This window comes from Panthera leo, chromosome A3, assembly GCF_018350215.1.
Source record: "Panthera leo isolate Ple1 chromosome A3, P.leo_Ple1_pat1.1, whole genome shotgun sequence".
Lineage (NCBI taxonomy): Eukaryota > Metazoa > Chordata > Mammalia > Carnivora > Felidae > Panthera > Panthera leo.
In genome coordinates, this window is record NC_056681.1 from 22715413 (window position 1) to 22733382 (window position 17970).

Genomic DNA, 17970 nt, shown 5'->3' on the forward strand with positions numbered 1-17970 from the left:
AACAGATTCTCAATTAAAGATTTGATTTATTCAAGTATCTGAAAACATTCTACAATGGGAATTGTTATTAGATGGTGCCTGTACTGTGCTATGGACCACGCACATACTGCCATACTGTTTTCAGAAGACTTGAAATGCCACTGATAGTTTAAAAACTGTACACGTGATGGAGAAGTGAGGAAGACAATGTTTCATCCGGATCCAGAGGTGTATCAAATTGAACGACAGCTCCAGTCAGCAAACAGGTGTTTCATGATGATATCCAAGAAGAAATGGTTGGTGATGGACAATTCAGAAATGCTTCCCCAAAAGGTGGATGGTTCTTTAAAAAGTTTTAGATCACAACCCTTGCAGAAAACACTGACGCCCGACACGCTGATTCTTGGTCCAAGAAACATGGGTCTTTCAGGTTCCACATGGCTGGGGCGCCCCTACAATCATGTTTCTGTGCTGTAACTAGGAGGGTCCTTTGGACCGGACAGAGAGCGGGTGGGATCTGTATACCATCAGTCATAGTGGATGGCAGTGTAAAAAATGATCCAAATGACCTAGAGAGGAGACAAGCAATGTTTATAAGTCATCTGGGTCCACATGGGCCCCTATTCCACAAAACCAAAATGGCAAAGAATGTGTTGTGCATGGTGGGCTTCCCAGGGGCTATCCGATGCAATCTGCCTGAAAGCCCAAATAATCTCACTGAAATCAAGCTGTTTCTAACAGAGCCCAGGACAACCCACCAGTGCTCCAAAAGGGACCGTGGACAAGCTTCTCTTTCAACTAAAGAGCAACTGGAGCACCAGAAGTGGAGTTACAGATGTGGAAATGATACAGGTAAAGGAGACTATACTGCCAGTGTTAGGATCAGCAACAAATGTGAAAAACAAACCACCATCATACCCTCTCAGCTTCCTATCAAATAAACAGATTCTCAAAACTAGCTAGCTGTTCACTGCAATCTCCTGTGACCTTTATTTTATATATATATATGCACACACATGCACATGCGCCCAGGCACCCCCACCCAGAGATTTTGATTTTGATTTGGACCAGAATCTAACATTTTTTTAAAAAATTAACTTTTGAGATATAATTCATATTTCATAAAGTTCACCTTTAAAAATATGTAATACAAAAATAAAGTATACAATACAGAGGTTTTTAGTATATTCAGAATTGTGCAAAGATCACCACTAACTGATTCTGGAACACTTTAATCACCCTCAAAAGAAAACCTGTTTCCATTATCAGTTACTTCTCATATCCCTGCCCCCCACCCCACCCCTCCACCATTGGCAACCACTAATCTAATTTTATCTGTATGGCTTTGCCTATTCTGGACATTTTTTATAAATGGAATCATATAACATGTTTTGTGTCTGGCTTCTTACACTTAGCATAGTGTTTTCAAAATTCATCAAAGTTGTAGTACTCAAAGTTGTAGTACTTGCAAGTACTTTATTCCTCTTTATGGTCTAATACTATATAAATATACAATATTTTATTTATTGATCAGGTAATGGTTGTTTGCGCTTTTCAGCTATTATGAATAAGGCCATAAATATATTTTTAAATGTTTCCCAGTTTCTACTATGCAGCCAGAGTTGAGAATCAGATGTCGAAACTGATGATTGGCCCTGATACCACAAGACTACACTGTACCACACCTAATCTTTTTAGACAACATGACTCACTAAAAGACATGCCCTCTCATCCCTGGAGCCTTTTGAAAAATGGTGCCACAATCAATCACAAAGTATAATCTAATCAGTGTGATCCCCTTGAGAAACAACAGGATTTGCTCTGTTATCTGTCAGCTACACATACCATGAACAAGGCAAAAGATGTCATAAACCCTTCCTTCGTGAGCTCCCATGTGCCACCATATTCTTCCTCATCTATCTGTAGGTAGTTGCTGAAGTAGAGGTACAGGACTCCCGCATTGATCAGGCAGAATCTGGAGGGGGAGGACAAGCACCAAACACAAACTGTGAGTTCAGAAGACTCAGAATTCCTACTACCACAGTCCAGCCTTACCAGGACACTCCCTGTTGCACAGTTTACTATCTGTATCATGGGGGCAAGTGAAATAATACATGAGAACACCTAGGCCCTCAATGGAGCTGCCCAGTGGTTGAGCTAGAGACATAAAGCAACTTTTTTTTAATTGCCCAGCAAAAAAAAATCTTTAAAAAATTTTAAAGAACATAAAAGTTCTCCAAGCCCTCTCAGAGTAAGAGAAGGGTAGCTGAACAATCCCAAATACAACTAGTACCTGACATGGGCCTCCAAGTAGCTCCAGCTAGGGTGGGGGTGGCCATGGGACAAATAGGCTGCTGCTTCATGGCCTAGTGGAGCAAGTAAGCATGCTAAAGCAGCTCCTGCATTAATTCCCAATGGGAAACAATTTCTGGATATCCACTGTCTGCTACTGCACTTGATGCAGAGGTGAAATTGACAGTTCCTGCCCTCCCTTAGCTATCTACTTAGGGGCCCAAAACAGCAGTAAGCATGGAACTGAAACCAAAGGTTTGTGTGCACTTCCAGGAAGATCTTTGACCCCTGTATTTTATTATTTAACACTTAACAGACTGAGCCACCCAGGAACCCTTCATATTTTATTTAACAAATGAAGCACTTAGAATGCAGTAAGGTATAATGTATCACCCTGCTCTACTGATCTCTTGGTACAATAATCACATAAAACTAATTTTCATAAAATGTGCTCCAGGCACATTGCTCCTGAAGGCTACTGTGGAAAAATGCGGAGAACTGGTCCCTCCTAATGGATGAAGAATGGGCTGGTGCGGGGCAGGGCTGTGTGATGATGCTGAGGAGTAGAAGGGGTACGGGGCAGACCCTGAGGCTATTTTAGCAAGGCGGGCTGAGATAGGGTATACATACATCAGAAGTCTAGTTTGGTTTTGTTTTTTTAAAGATTTTAAGTAATCTCTACACCCAACCTCAGGCTTGAACCCACAACCTTGAGATCAAGAGTTGCATGCTGTACTGGCTGAGTCTGCCAGGTACCTCAGAAGTCTAGTTTGTGAGTAGTTAAAGAGTATGGGCTTCCTCCTGAGTGGAAGGAACAGGAACTGGGAAAGTGGTTTAGACTTGTACCATGTTTTAGGACTTGAGCACAAATAAAATCTGAGGACAGGGACTGGGAAAATGGCTGAATGAGGTGGCAAAAGACCCAAAGGCTTCAAGCCTAAGGGTCTGGGAGTATAATATAATGGTTCTAGTAACAGAAGCAGGGAGTCAGGAAGAACAGAAGGTTTTTCTTGGATTTCATACAAAATACAGTCCTTGGCTTGACCATGTTGTAGCCACATCCTTGTCTTCTGCCAGAAATCTTGAGACCCAGCCAATCTGGCTGCCTCCCTCTGTCAGGAGTTTCATTTTGGACAGGCAGTTAGTGGTTCCAGAGATTACTAATGGGACTAAGAGACATCACTGTGGGACTCAGCTTAATAAGCAAGGCTGGAGAATGAGACTCATTGAGAGTCTCTGGCTGTAAAAGTGGTTGCTTAGTAACATGAGATAGGGAAATATAAGGAAAAGAGGAGATAAGGAATGACAGAAAAGAGCTAGCATGGGCCCTGTCTTCCAAGGATCACACACTAATAGCAATTCACAGAAACAAAGGCATTTAAATGTCTGGTGGTCACAGGAGAGGGGTCTGGAAAGGACTAGAGGGGCTCAAACTGAGCTCCAAGGATGGGCATAAATCCTATATTGTAAACGAGGGACGGAACTACACAGCAGATGTGTAGAAAAAGAAATTAATCTGCTGGTTTGGGGGTGGAGGGAAAACATTATAAAGACAACACTCCAATGCATTTTTAAAACTCTATCCTAAAAATTCCCATCGGAATTTTAACAAAATAATGATCTCTAAGAAATACTCGACTTGAGGGCTGGGAGGCTACACAACAACAGTAGTAACATATGACCCTGCTTTCAAGGACTAGTGGGAATTAATTTGTTTTAAAAAAATTTTAAGAAGCATTCATTGAGCACCTATTAATCATGATGCCAGGCTCTATAAGAGACAGGCAGGAAGGGATGGATAGTGCTCCTCTCAGATGATGCAAAACCTCAGCAACAGCAGAATGCTCACTGAGTTCTCAGGCAAATTATAATAAGAACAGAGGAAATGGTTTTACCTTAATGTGCCCTAACTGGTGGCCACACCAGAAATGAAGAGAAGCCAAGGTGGGGTCCAGAGGGCAGTCAAGGCAAGAAGTGGAGGAGAGGGTCACCAGAATGGAGCACCAAAGCAGTCCTGCCCTAAGCCCTGGCAACTGCGTCAGACAGATGGAAGAGAGGGAATGTGTGGAAAAATCAACGTCCTTGGTCCCTTTCCAAGAGCAAGGAAAAAGGTGCCAACCAAGGCGGGGGGGGATTCGTTTAGAGTGAGAGAAACTGGCTCTGCAGGACAGCATGGGACCGAACCCCATGAAACAGGCAGTCCTCAGAAAGCGGCACTATGGGTGAGCCGTTCCAAGGTGAATTCATTCTCAAACACCTACTTTCCTTTTTTCTCAGCAGCCATTTTTAGCACTACATAAAGCTAATCATAAGATTGCAGTGAACCATTTATGGAGTGCGTATGATGTACTAAGCAGTACATTTAGGAATTTACTTGCATGACCTCATTTAGTTTACACATCATTCTTATGAGGAAGAGACTTTTATTACCCCCTCTTAATGATGAGAGAATAGAGTCTGAGAGGTGAGACCAAAATTATACAGCTTGAATGTAGCAGAGCTAGAACCTGAATACATAACTTTCTACAGTTAGAGACCTCTGATCAGCTTAACTCATCTGCCACAGTGAAAAGGATACTAGACTAACTCTGGTCTTTGTTATATTCCCAGATTGGGTGACTTCAGAGAAATCTCTTAGGAATCCTGCAAAACTAGATAGGGGCAAAGAATCTGAACCACTTTTATCCTCTCCTAGAAAAGTGGCCTTGGGAAGGTGAGAGACTTCCTGCCTTTAGACTGCCTTCCCCCTTGCTCTGGCGTTTTATCTTCACTGCCTTTTCTTTAACAGAAAGCTCAAATGGGATGACATGTATCTATATACCTCCTCTAATCTGGGAAAATCTCTATGAACCCTAGATCCTGTGTCTCCTCACCCTCACTCCGAACTCATCAGGTGTCCACTCCAGCAAAGTTAGGCAGAGCATAACATAAACTCTTAACTCCTTTCCTTGGACAAATGCTGTGCTCAGTATCATGAATCAAAAACCTTCTTAGTTAGAAGAGGAGAATGTACATTCCTTTTGGGTCATCTTCTGAAAAGACAAGGAACTCAAATGAGTTTGAAATCTGTTTCATCCTTTTCACCTAGGATGAGGGATTAAGAGATGTGATCACCTCTAAAACAACCAGTGTGATTTTCCATGAGTAAGGATCACAGTTTCTACTTCCTGTGTGAAAAAAAAAAAGCTCACAGTCCTACCCATCCATTTCCTACTATAGTTTACCCACAATTCCTATCTTCAGACAACTCCCACACATCCTTTTAATTCAAGCTGGCGGGCATGTGTACTCGTCACTTTCAGTGGCTTGTTAACAGGCTGAGCCAAGACCACGGGCAGTGTCAGGCGTGCTGCCAGTGGTCACAGGAGCACAGTAAAAGGTGGAGGGCCCAACCTCCTCCTTTTTCACTATCTTTAGAAAGTAAGGATCTGAGGGGCACCTGGGTGGCTCAGTCGGTTAAGCGTCCAACTTTCGCTCAGGTCATGATCTCACTGCTCCTGAGTTCGAGCCCCATGTCGAACTCTGTGCTGATAGCTCGCAACTCAGATCCTGCTTCAGATTCTATCTCCATCTCTCTGCCCCTCTCCCGCTTGTGTTCCCTGCCCCCTCTCTCTCAGATATAAATAAAAAATTATTTAAAAAAAAACAACTTAAAAGTAAGGATCTGAAACAACTGTTGCCAAAGCCAAGATCCAGGACATCTAGCGCAGTGCCAGGTATAAGGGAGTGGTCAACAAGTACAGAAGTTCCTCTACCTTCCAAATTTCCATAGGTACAAAGGTCATGCCAGAACTAGAAACTTGCCACCAACAGGTAATGCGGTAGCCTCTTGTGTGATCACTTTGGACCCATGAATAAATGGACTGGTCCAGCCTTCAGAAAGGTAACATATCTAAGTTAAGATGCTCCAGGCCTACTGAACTGAGGAGTGTTGCACTAGACCTATGAGTGCCATCATGGGGCCATTTTTTTTGCTTTTGTCACCTCACACATAGTCATTATAAAACAAAAACAAAAACACACCTCCAAAGTAGCAATAGCCTTTTCCCTAAAAAGGAAACAAATCTATATTTGAAAAGAAATGATGTCATGAAGGGGCACCTGGGTGGCTCAGTCAGTCATGCATCTGACTCTTAATTTCAGGTCAGGTCATAATCTCCTGGTTCATGGGGTCAAGCCCCGTGTCAGGCTCTGTGCCCACAGCGCCCCTCTCTGCCCTTCCCCAACTTGCGCTTTCTCTCAAAATAAATAAACTTAAAAAAACAAAACAAAAGATACAATGAAAACGCCAAGATACCCAGCCAAGACTTACCCTGCTATTCCCAAGAAACCTCGCAAAGGTAACACTCCCCAAATTACACCTAGGACCACAGCAATGATCTGTCGGAACCAGTAGATCACATCTAAAAATTCGTCCTGTAGAAAAGAAAGAGAATGAATGTGTTATGTGTTCTTGGTGGGTGCCACATGAGAGCCTTCTGTAATAGGTGAGAAATAAAAAAGCTTGCTGCTAAACATATCTTCTGGAGACATTTCTCCAAGAGCAATGGTATGTGGTTTTCTGATCCTCACCTCTTATACTAAAACATGGTTTTTTAAAAAAAGAATACATTTAGTTATTTTAAGTGATGAATTCCAGGGCCTGTGTGCTAAAAAAATTTTTAAGAAAAATTACTATTTTTAGAAGCTTAAAAAATGAAATGGCTTGTGATGAAATGGCTGTGGTAACTGTCCTACTGGCCACAGAAAACTCTTATCTGATCCTTGGAGGAGAGACCTAGACAGACTATTCACAGGCAGACGGGCTAATTGTTAATCTACTCAGCACCATCTTCCTGCACCCTGAATTCTAAGTCACAAAGAAGGGTTGGAAACAAAAGTGCTGAAGGCAGGTGCCAGCATATCTAATTTTCATACAAGGACGTCGAAGACTCAGGTTTCTGACCTGCCCAAGACTGCAGAAACCGGTCCTTGTACAAGGGAAGAAAGAAATGACACAGCAGATCAGAAACGTTTTACAAGAGCTGGGCAGGGCTGGGGGCAGGACAAGGGCACCTTCAGGAAGTACCTCCCATCCCCCCTTACAGGAACTCCAGGAAGGAAAACCCGCCTCATCAGTCCAGAAAAATAAGGGAAAGATTGCAAATATAATATACTTTTCAGGCCAACTGGAATCAAGCTGTTTGTGATGGTCCCTTCCTGATCAAGAAGCGGAGTTGGGGAGTACCTACACTCAGATCTTTTGAAAGTGTGTGACCAGTGAAAACATCTTGAAGCCCCAACCATTCCTCACACACATTTGGCGGTTTCCCCCTCTATCCCTCTCCCTCTCTCTTTCTCTCTCTCTCTCTCTCACACACACACACCCACACACACACACTCACCTCTGAGAAGTGGTCTTAATCTCCTCTCTCCCAATTATGCAGGCATTTTTTCTCATTAATAAAAAAGCAATGGCAATAGGCCTTATTACGTGCTAAACGCTTTAATGCACCACGGTACCCGCTTCAGAGCTGTTCTGAGAATTGAGGGAGATGATGCATGGAGAGCACCCGGCAGAAAATATTTAGTAGAGGACTGTTACCGTTACTATTCGTGGTAACGACCATATTTAGTTAATTCGGAGAAGACAAGCCACTTACTGAAGATCCTACTGGGAGTAAAAGGCGGAGATCGAATTCAGAAGCTCACTCTCGCCATTCAGGCACACGCCCTGCCCGCGGGTGGCAACTCCGCTGTTTCCCGCGTGACCCAGGCGGCTTCACCCTTAAACCACTCCGCGGTGAGTTCCGAGCCCGGCTGTCAGGCCCTGGCCCGCCAAGTTCGCCCCGACACCCCTGGGCCACCCGCTCCCCGCTCCGCAACACCCCAAACACTCAGCCGCGCCCGGACCGGAGACAGGGGCAGGCTCGGGCCTGTCCATTCGGCCCCGAGTCCCAGCCGGCTCCTCGAACCTGCGCCCTCGCCAGGTCGCACCGCACCTTGTCCTCCCAGGCCGCGTCGCTCCGCAGCACCTTGCTCCAAACAGAGACTTTGAGGGCCCCGTTGGCCAGCTGCGGCTGAGGCGGCTCCTCCTTTCGCCGCCCGCCGCTCATCCTCCCGTCGCGCCGCCCGGGCCGGGCCTGGGGCGCGCGGGCCAGGCCAAAAGGAGTCGGGGTCGGGGGTCTCGGGTCACGGCGCGCGGGGCGGCGGTAGCAGCGACAGAACCAGCGACTGGGTTCGGCGGCGCGCTGCGGTCGTCCTCACTTGGCCAGGACGCCGGCTCTGCTCGCTCACTCAGCCAAGACCTGGCGCGGCGGTGGGGGAGGAGCCACGCAGCGCCGCGCGTCCACCCGCAGACGAACACCACGCAGCCAATCGGTGGTAGTGCAGCCGTCTGTCGGAAAAGAGGAGCCGACGCCTCGGCGCAAGCGCGCTACGCGTGACGGAAGTGACGTCAGGCTTCCGCTAGGCGCACGGTAGGGTGAGAGGGAAGGGACAATCTAGGTGGGGACGGTGACGCGAACGCGAGGAGGCGCTGTGGAGACTGAAGAACGGCGTTTGAGCAAAGAGGCGAGGTTAGACTCGGGCGTCGCCTAGCCTTTCCCTAGAGCAGCGGGACAGAACGCGGCCCTGTTTTCCTGGAGGCGTCCTTTGGAGGCCAAAACCGGCTCCCCGGGAGCCCCGAGCTGCTCAGGATGTAAACTGTCTTCTGTATTTAGCGTCTCATCGTGGCCCACCACCCTCTTTTGGCAAATGGAAGCCTTGAGAGGGATTTTCTCAGGCTAAGTGGCAAGTTGCAACCGGCTGAGGACTCCTGGGGCAGGGAGAAGCTTGGTGGGAGTCTAGAAAGTTCTTACTAGCTATCAGAATATCTGACTATTCAGTATGCTAAATATTGTGTCCTCTCTGTGTGCTAGGTCAGTGGTTCACAAAGTGTGTGTCTGGACCACCAGCAGCCACATCACCTAGGAACTTGATTAGAGATGCACATTCTCAGACCCCATCCCAGAATTGCGGAACCAGAAATTGTGTGAGTGGGGCCCATAATCAGCATTTTAATAAGCCCTCCAGGTGGTGCCATGTTCATTGTGCTTTGTAATAAGTTGAGACCGAGACACATCACTTTTGTGTGGTGGGTTAATAGAGGCAAACTAACTTGCCCAGAATCACTCAACTAGTACTGGGCCTGTCAGACTTCAAAATTTGTGTTCTTAACCTTTAGCTTTCAGTGTCAAATGAGGTCAGAACATCCTTTGTATACCAACATTGATGGGTCGTTCTCCACCTTAGGTGAGAAACAGAATCTCTTAGGGAACTTCTTCAGAATTGTGGTTTTCAACCACAACTCGATTTCAAGATCCTGTTTCAATAGGTTGAGTGAGGCTGGACCCCAAAGGTGATATACACAGCAGCAGACATTACTCTATCTGGACCTGGCGAGAGGGCTGTATAGCTGACATGGGTGCACACCTTTAGTCCTCTAACTTTCACATGGATTTGGTTCTTTTCAGCCCTGCCTTTTTTCTGAACCATTTTCCCTCCATATGCAAAACTATGGTAAATCCTAACCAGCTCACTGGAAGTGTACCATTGGTATAAAATCTCTTTTACAGATTCCCTGGGGGCATGTAGTGCTGGAGACAAACTGATCATTCTGTCACAGAATGTTGGAAGAATACCTAGCCCACAGTCCAAGACAGAGAGGTAAGTTTTCAGTCTGCTGGGCCTGGTGGTAAAGGTTTGTAATGGGTTGGGAAAAACTGAGTTCTGAGGGAAGAGTAGGAGGAGTTAAGGGGAAAAGGGAGAGGAAGAGAGCGTTCCAGGAGATGAAACCATGTCAGTTAATGGTAGAGAAACCACAAGTTGGGAAGGAGTGGGAAGGGTATGCTGAAGAATTTGTTTTTGTTTTTTCCAGTTTTATTAAAAAATAATTGACATGCATCATGCATCACTGTGTAAGTTTAAGGCCTATAGCATGATGATTTGATTTACATATATTGCAAAATGATCATTACAGTAGGTTCAGCTAATCTCCCATCTTCTCATATAGATACAATGAAAAGGAAGAAGAAAATTATGCAATTTTTTCTTTATGAGGAGAACTCTTAGGATTTATTCTTTTCTATTTTTTTTTTTTTAATTTTTTTTTTTTCAACGTTTTTTTATTTATTTTTGGGACAGAGAGAGACAGAGCATGAACCGGGGAGGGGCAGAGAGAGAGGGAGACACAGAATCGGAAACAGGCTCCAGGCTCCGAGCCATCAGCCCAGAGCCTGACGCGGGGCTCGAACTCACGGACCGCGAGATCGTGACCTGGCTGAAGTCGGACGCTTAACCGACTGCGCCACCCAGGCGCCCCTATTCTTTTCTATTTTTATTTATTTATTTATTTATTTATTTATTTATTTATTTATTTAGAGAGAGCGAGAGTAGGAGCGGGAGAGGGGCAGAGGAAGAGGGAGAGAGAATCCCAAGCAGGCTCTTCAATGGGTATGGCTTGATCTCACCACTGTGAGACGGGGACCTGAACCAAAACCAAGAGTCAGATGCTTAACTGACTGAGCCACCAAGGTGCCCCAGGATTTATTCTTAATTTTCCTATATATCAATACATCATTCGTAACTATAGTCATCATGTTGTATATTATATCTCTACTACTTATTTATCTCAACTGGAAACTTGTATCTTTTAACCACCTTCCTCCATTTCTCCCTCTGGTAACCACAAGTCTGAGCTCTTTTTCTGTGAATTTGTTTTTTAAGATTCCACACGTAAGTGAGATCATAAAGTGTTTTTCTTTCTCCATCTGACTTATTTCACTTAGCATAATACAAAGTCCATACATGTTGTCATAAATAGTCGGACTTGTTCTTTTGTGGATGAATAATATTCCGTGATGTGTATACCGCAACTTCTTTATCCATTCATTCGTTGATGGACACTCAGGTTGTTTCCATGCCTTGGCTATTGTAAATAATGCTGCTATGAATATGAGGGCACAGATATCTTTTTGAGTTAGTGTTTGTATTTCCTTATTTCTTAGTATTGTATATTCCCAGAAGTGGAATTGCTGGATCATATGGTAGTTCTACTTTTAATTTTTTGAGGATCCTTCATACTGTTTTCCATAGTGGCTGCACCAATTTAAATTCCCACCAACAGCAGACAAGGAAGGATTCACTTTTCTCCACATCCACATCAGCATTTGTTATCTCTTATCTTTTTTATGATGACCATGAATAAATTATTTTTATCCCAAGGATGGAGGAAGTCACATAAAGGATTTGAACAGGGGCACTTAACTTTTCAGATTGGTATCTCAGCAAGATCATTCTGGCTGCTATTAGGAGGACAGGATCAGAGTGGGAGACTGTTTAGACTGTTAAAGTTACTCAAGGGATATGGTGGAGCACTGAAAATGGAGAAAATTGGAATAAAACAGTTAATTCTGTTTTTAAAAATGTTTACTTATTTTTGAGAGACAGAAGAGCATGAGCAGGGGAGGGGCAGATAGAGACAGGGACAAAAGGATCCAAAGTGGGCTCTGTGTTGACAGAAGTCAGCCCAGTGAGGGGCTTGAACTCATGAATCATGAAACCATGAGCTGAGCCAAAGTCATATGCTTAACCAACAGAGTCACTCAGGCACCCTGTTAACTCTTTTTTAAACGTATTTTTTTTTTACTTGCTGTAAAATGTACATAACAAAATGTACCATTCCTAAGTGTATAGTTTGCTGGCACAGTGAAGTACATTTACTTTATTGTGCAGCTGTCACCACCATCCATTTTCAGAACTCTTTCATCTTGCAAAACTGAAAGTTTTGTACCCAGGAAACTGTTAACTCCCCATTCTCTCTTTACCCTGGCCCCCAACGACTCCTCTACTTTCTGTCCCTAAATTTGACTAAGTACTTCTGTAAGATTAGAGTCACACAGTGCCCTTTTCTGATTGGTTTATTTCAGTTAGCATACTGTCTTCAGGATTCATCCATGTTGTAGCATGTGTCAGAATTTCCTTCCTTTTTTCTTTCTTTTTTAAAAAAACTTATTCATTTATTTGCAGGGTGGCGGGGGAGGGCAGAGGGAGGGAGAGAGAGAGAATCCCAAGCAGGCTCCCTGGTGTCAGCACAGAGCTGGATGTGGGCTCAATGCGGGGATCCCATGAACCTGAGAGATCATGACCTGAGCCAAAATCAAGAGTCTGATGCTCAACTGATTGAGTCACCCAGGCACCCCCAAATTTCCTTCCTTTTTAAGGCTGAAGAATAACTGTTACATGTTTGTTAGATGTTCATTGTATATATTGCTAACCTTAAAAATAAAACTGTTACTTATTTTACCAGCAAAAATGAGTTTATTTAGGAATAACAGAGTATTGCAGTTTGGACATGCAGACTACAGCAAAACCAAAGGCAGGTACAGAAAACAAAGGAGAGAAACTTGCTTTTATAGACTAAAGGAAAGGAAGTTGGGAGGGGCTTTTATAAACAAAAAAGTCTGGTAGAGTAGGTTAAGAGTTTGAAGTATAGTGTTTTTTCATTGGCTGCAAGTTGTAACAGTCTCTCTCTCCTTGACTGGGCTGTTGCTGGGCAAGGAGAAACTTTTTCTCCTTGGGAATGCAAGGTATGTCTCTGTTGGGGTCTGCAGTTGATGAGGACTGATAGGGTGTGAGAGCTCCTCCTGTAGGCCTCCCAGTTCCATTATTTATTTAGTTAGTTAGTTAATTACTAATTTTTTAAGTCATCTGTACATTAATTAATTAATTAATTTACTTTTTAAGTAATCTGTACATCTAATGTGGAGCTTGAACTCACAAGCTCCTGAGATCAAACAAGAGTTGCACACTCCACCTATTGAGTCAGCCAAGCGCCCCCCAACTCCACTTTAAATGAGGTTTCCTGGGGTTCCTGGGTGGCTACACCATTTTGCATTTGTACCTACAGTACACAAGAGTTCCAATTTTTCCACGTTCCCATCCATACTTGTTTTCTGTGTTTTTAGAAAAAAAATTTTTTTAACCTTTATTCATATTTTGAGAGACAGAGCATGAGTGGGGGAGGGGCAGAGAGAGAGGGAGGCACAGAATCTGAAGAAGGCTCCAGGCTCTGAACTGACAGCACAGAGCCCGACACGGGGCTCAAACTCACAGACCGTGAGATCATGACCTGAGCTGAAGTCGGATGCTTAACTGACTGAGCCACCCAGGTACCCCCGTGTGTTTTTTTTTTTAATAATAGTCAACCTAATGGATGTGAAGTGGTATCTCATTGTGATTTTTATTTGCATTTCCCTAATGATTAGTGATGTTGAGCATCTTTTCGTGTGCCGATTTTTGTGTATCTTTGGAAAAATGTCTATTCTAGACCCTTACCTGGTTTTTGAGTCTAGTCATTTATGTTTTTTGTTGTTGAGTTGTAGGAGTTCTTGATATTCTGGATATTAATATATGTATTCTGGATATTAATTCCTTATCCCTTATGTAATTTGCAAATATTTTCTATTTTGTGGGTTGCCTTTTTACTCTGTTGATAGTAGAGCCAATTGATACACAAAAGTTTTTAATTTTGGAGGCACCTGGCTGGCGCAGTGGTAGAGCATGTGACTTTTGATCTTGGAGTCAGGAGTTCAAGCCCTAAGTTGGGTGTGGAGCCCACTCAAAAAAAAAAAAAGTCATTGATATTTTGATAGAGATTGTTGTGAATCTGTAGTAGGTAAGTCTTCCAATTCATGAACATGAGATATTTTCCATTTATTTTTATCTTCCTCAATTTCACTCAGCACTGTTTTATAGTTTTCAGTGCATGAGTCTCACTTTGGTTAATTCTTAACTATTTTATTCTTTTTTGATGCTATTATAAATTGTTTTTTAATTGCCCTTTTGGGTTGTGTATAGAAACACAACTGATTTTTCTTTTTTTTTTTTTAATAGACTCTTTTTTATTATTATTTTTTTTAACGTTTATTTATTTTTGAGACAGAGAGAGACAGAGCATGAACAGGGGAGGGGCAGAGAGAGAGGGAGACACAGAATCTGAAACAGGCTCCAGGCTCTGAGCTGTCAGCACAGAGCCCAACACAGGACTCGAACTCACGGACCGTGAGATCATGACCTGAGCCGAAGTCGGCCGCTTAACCGACCAAGCCACCCAGGCGCCCCCACAACTGATTTTTCTGTGCTGATTTTGTATCCTGCAACTTTGCTGAATCCATTTATTCTTTTTTTATTTTGGAGTCTTTATATATGATTCTCTATATATGATCATATCATCTGCAAAGAGATAACTTTATGTTTTGCAAGAAAAGAGTTAATTCTTTTTATGTCTTATTGTATTATATTGTGAAGATCTGCTCTTAACTCTGAGATTCATTAAGTTTGTGATTACGTGGTGGTGGGGATGTCCAGAAAGTTATACTTGGAAGGGTCCTCAGATCCAGTCCAGCCCAGCGTCACACAGCAAGTTAGAGGTTCAATAGGCATCTGAAACCTCATCTGTGTTACTCTTAGCTTTGTAGGAGCCCACAAAACCACACTAGGAGCTAGCTTGGAGAGCCCTTGCCTAGAGGGTACATATGGGACTGAGACTTGATCCCTTTTTGCTTTCACCCAAGGTTTCCTTATCTTAGGAAGTGGGGAGTCTGGCTGAATCCCAGTGCATCCATCTGGTTAAAATAAACATCCTGGGTGGTCTAAGATGGAAAAGAACTTGATGAAGAGTCAGATTTGGAAGTGGGAGAGAGATTTGGAAGTAGGACAGATTTTGCCTTTGTGAGGTTGCCTTTTTAAGCACCAGTTAAACACATGATCTCAGCTTTGGGAATGAATATGTCCTCTCAGCTGAATGCCTCTATACCACTACTAGCTGCTTGTAGTAGGGTTTGGAGAGGAAGGTGTGCTCTGAGGGGTAAGATTGAGGGCCCTAGACAGGCAGATGGAGTCACAGAAATCAGAAGAGTCCTGCAGGGAAAAAAACCACAAGCCGTGGAAAGAGCATCCGTTGTGAAGTAGAGGTCTGAGTTTGTATCCACATCTCTTTTTGCCTACAGCCAATGTTTTACTAGTACTTACTGGGTTCTTAGTAGGTGCCAAACATTACTAAACGTTTTACATGTTTTCCTCCAAAAGTTGTCTGGGCTTTTAACCACTATACTGAACTCTTCTCTTTTACGTTTAAAACTTTTCTACAGTAGGGGCACCTAGGTGGCTCATTTGGTTAAATGACAGTTTTGAGTTTGGCTCAGGTCCTGATCTCACAGTTGGCGATTTTGAGCCCCACATTGTGCTGTGCATTGACAGCACAGAGCCTGCTTGGGATTCTCTTTCTCCCTCCCTCTCTGCCCTTCCCTCTGCTTGCACATGCGTTCTCTCTCAAAGTAAATAAACAAACATTAAATTTTTTTTTTCTACAGTAAATGTGGATTATTTATGTAATTAAAATGATAATCTCAGGAAGGCTACACTTGACCTTCAGGCTACCATGGACTCCTGGGAGCTGAGGGCAAGTAAAATGGTTTGGTCAGGGGAGGGGTAAACTACTTGGTGGTACCCTTCTTTCTCTCATCTTATAACTTTGAAAGATAAGGTGCTGTCTTAACCTAGCAGCTTCCTTGGGATAAGTCAGTGTCCTGATTATAAATGATCAGGTTTCTGAAGCAACAGCATGAGACTCCTGTGGCATAAGTGAAGAGTGAAGATTCCTGGACTCTCTGGGGGTGAGGTCTGGGAATTTGCATTTTTGTAAGCTCTCCTGACACAACGACTGTGATGATCTTCATACATATTAAGGCTTGAGAATTACTTCTCTGGGTACTTTGTTCAAGTTCTGCCACTTTTTTCTTCTTTTTTTTAAAGTAGGCTTCATGTCCAGCATAGAGCCCAACGAAAGGCTTGAACTCACAACCCTGAGATCAACATGTGAGCTGAGATCAAGAGTTGGATGCTTAATCAACTGAGCCACCCAAGCACTTCCAGTTCTGCCACTTAAAAGCTGTGCGGTATGAGGCAAGTTATTTTTACAGTTGTTTTACTCTCAGCCCTGTGCTGAAAGGCCAAATAATAATATACAGTAACAAAAACATATTATCTTGGGGGGTACCTGACTGGCTCAGTAGGTGGAATGTGCAACTCTTGATCTCAGAGTTGTGAGTTTGAGTCCCACATTGGTTGTAGAGATTACTTAAAAAAATAAAATCTTGGGGCACCCGGGTGGCTCAGTCAGTTAAGCATCCGACTTCAGCTCAGGTCATGATCTCATGGTTCATGAGTTTGAGCCCCACATCAGGCTTTATGCTGCTGACAGCTCAGAGCCTGGAGCCTGTTTCAGATTCTGTGTCTCCCTTTCTTTGCCCCTCCACCACTCATGCTCTGTATGTCTCTCAAAAATAAACAAACATGGAAAAAAACCCATAAAATCTTTAACCCACTCCCCAAATATGGATTATCCTAGTTCATCCTCCTAAGAGGTAATTATTACTATGCCCGTTTTATTGATGTGGAAACTGAAGTTTGGAATGGTAAATTGAGGCCTATGATCATGACAGCTAGTTAGGTGACAGAGCCAGAATTGGAATGCAGGTTTAGATTATAGAGAAGTGCTTTGGAAACCAGTAGCATTGAGAGCAATGATGATTATTTCCACATCCCCGCTGAATTCCAGACCTTATTCTCTACAGCTCCAGTGGCTAACACAGTGAGGTTATAGCACACCAAGGCAGGCTAAGCCCCTCCCCTCTGGAGTTTTCCCATTAGCAGTTTCTAAACTAGAGTGTACTTTAATTTTTGTTATTATTTTTAGTAGTCTTACCCCCAACACGGGGCTAGAACTCATGACCCCAAGATCAAGAGTCACATGCTCCATTAACTGAGCCAGCCAGGTGCCCCTAGAAATGCAATTATATATTTTTTGAGTTTATTTGAGAGAGAGAGCACACACCCATGCACATGAACTGGGGAGAGGTAGAGAGGGAGAGATAAAATCCCAAACAGGATTCTCCAGTGTAGAGCCTGACTCGGGGCTTGAACTTAGGAACCATGAGATCATGACGTGAGCCAAAATCAAGAGTTAGATGCTCAACCAGCTGAGCCAATGTGCACCACCTCAGAAATGCATTTTAAAGCTTTTTTCTAAGTGGGACTGTTACAGGAAAGGTAGAGGTCTTTAGACAACATTTCTAGCTTCAGAGGAGAGGGGTCCTAGCCGCATTGTCCCTGTCAACTTTCTCTAGTGCTTGCTTACTCCAGGGTTTATCAATTTGAAGCTTGATGTGCAAGACGCTTTTGGTTTCAGTTCTTTGAAAATGGAATACTTTGAAAAGTGTAAGAAGCCATCTCTCCTAAGGCAGTCAAGCCATCCACTCCCCCTTTTAGGGGAATATTAATATTAACTTTCCAGATGAAAATGAGTATTAAATTTATTTTGAAGAGCCCTTCCAGCATGTTTCTATTCTGTCAAGCCCTAGGGCCAAGTGTCTAGTTTGAGGGACACTGAGAGAAGGAAGTGGAAAACCAGGCTCTTGGATGAATGGATAAACTCAAGCTGGGGCTCTTTAATCTGGGGATCATGAATGGCAGGGGGCATCATCTCCAAATTTCTAAAGGGGAGAGATTCAGTAACTCCATCTAGGTCTACTGGAATCAGGAAGAAGCTGATTTAGTTCTTTAGAAGATACTTCTAGTGCTTAGCCCAAACCATGTTAGTTGAATGCCGGCAGGCAGTGA

At 43.5% G+C, this 17970-nt stretch overlaps 1 protein-coding gene and 1 long non-coding RNA gene across 4 annotated transcripts; one reads left to right on the forward strand and one right to left on the reverse strand.

Moving 5' to 3' along the window:
- Positions 1-6: 6 nt before the first annotated feature.
- On the reverse strand, positions 7-8633 carry RAB5IF (RAB5 interacting factor). 3 transcript variants are annotated; one of them, XM_042931053.1, is made up of 4 exons: positions 8253-8633; positions 6584-6687; positions 1825-1954; positions 358-548 (listed from the first exon to the last, which is right to left on the reverse strand). In XM_042931053.1, exons 1-4 carry the CDS (start codon positions 8364-8366, stop codon positions 507-509), a joined length of 390 nt encoding a protein of 129 aa, XP_042786987.1. In that variant the 5' UTR covers positions 8367-8633; the 3' UTR covers positions 358-506. The 3 variants fall into 3 exon arrangements, with proteins under 3 accessions (XP_042786988.1, XP_042786987.1, XP_042786986.1); XM_042931052.1 differs by having other exon boundaries at positions 8226-8633; XM_042931054.1 differs by lacking the exon at positions 1825-1954 and having other exon boundaries at positions 7-548.
- Positions 8634-8722: 89 nt separating this feature from the next.
- LOC122215594 lies at positions 8723-16138 on the forward strand. The gene is made up of 3 exons (XR_006200471.1): positions 8723-9283; positions 9867-9957; positions 16105-16138. It is a non-coding gene; the product is annotated as an uncharacterized LOC122215594 (long non-coding RNA).
- The last annotated feature ends 1832 nt before the right edge of the window (positions 16139-17970 follow it).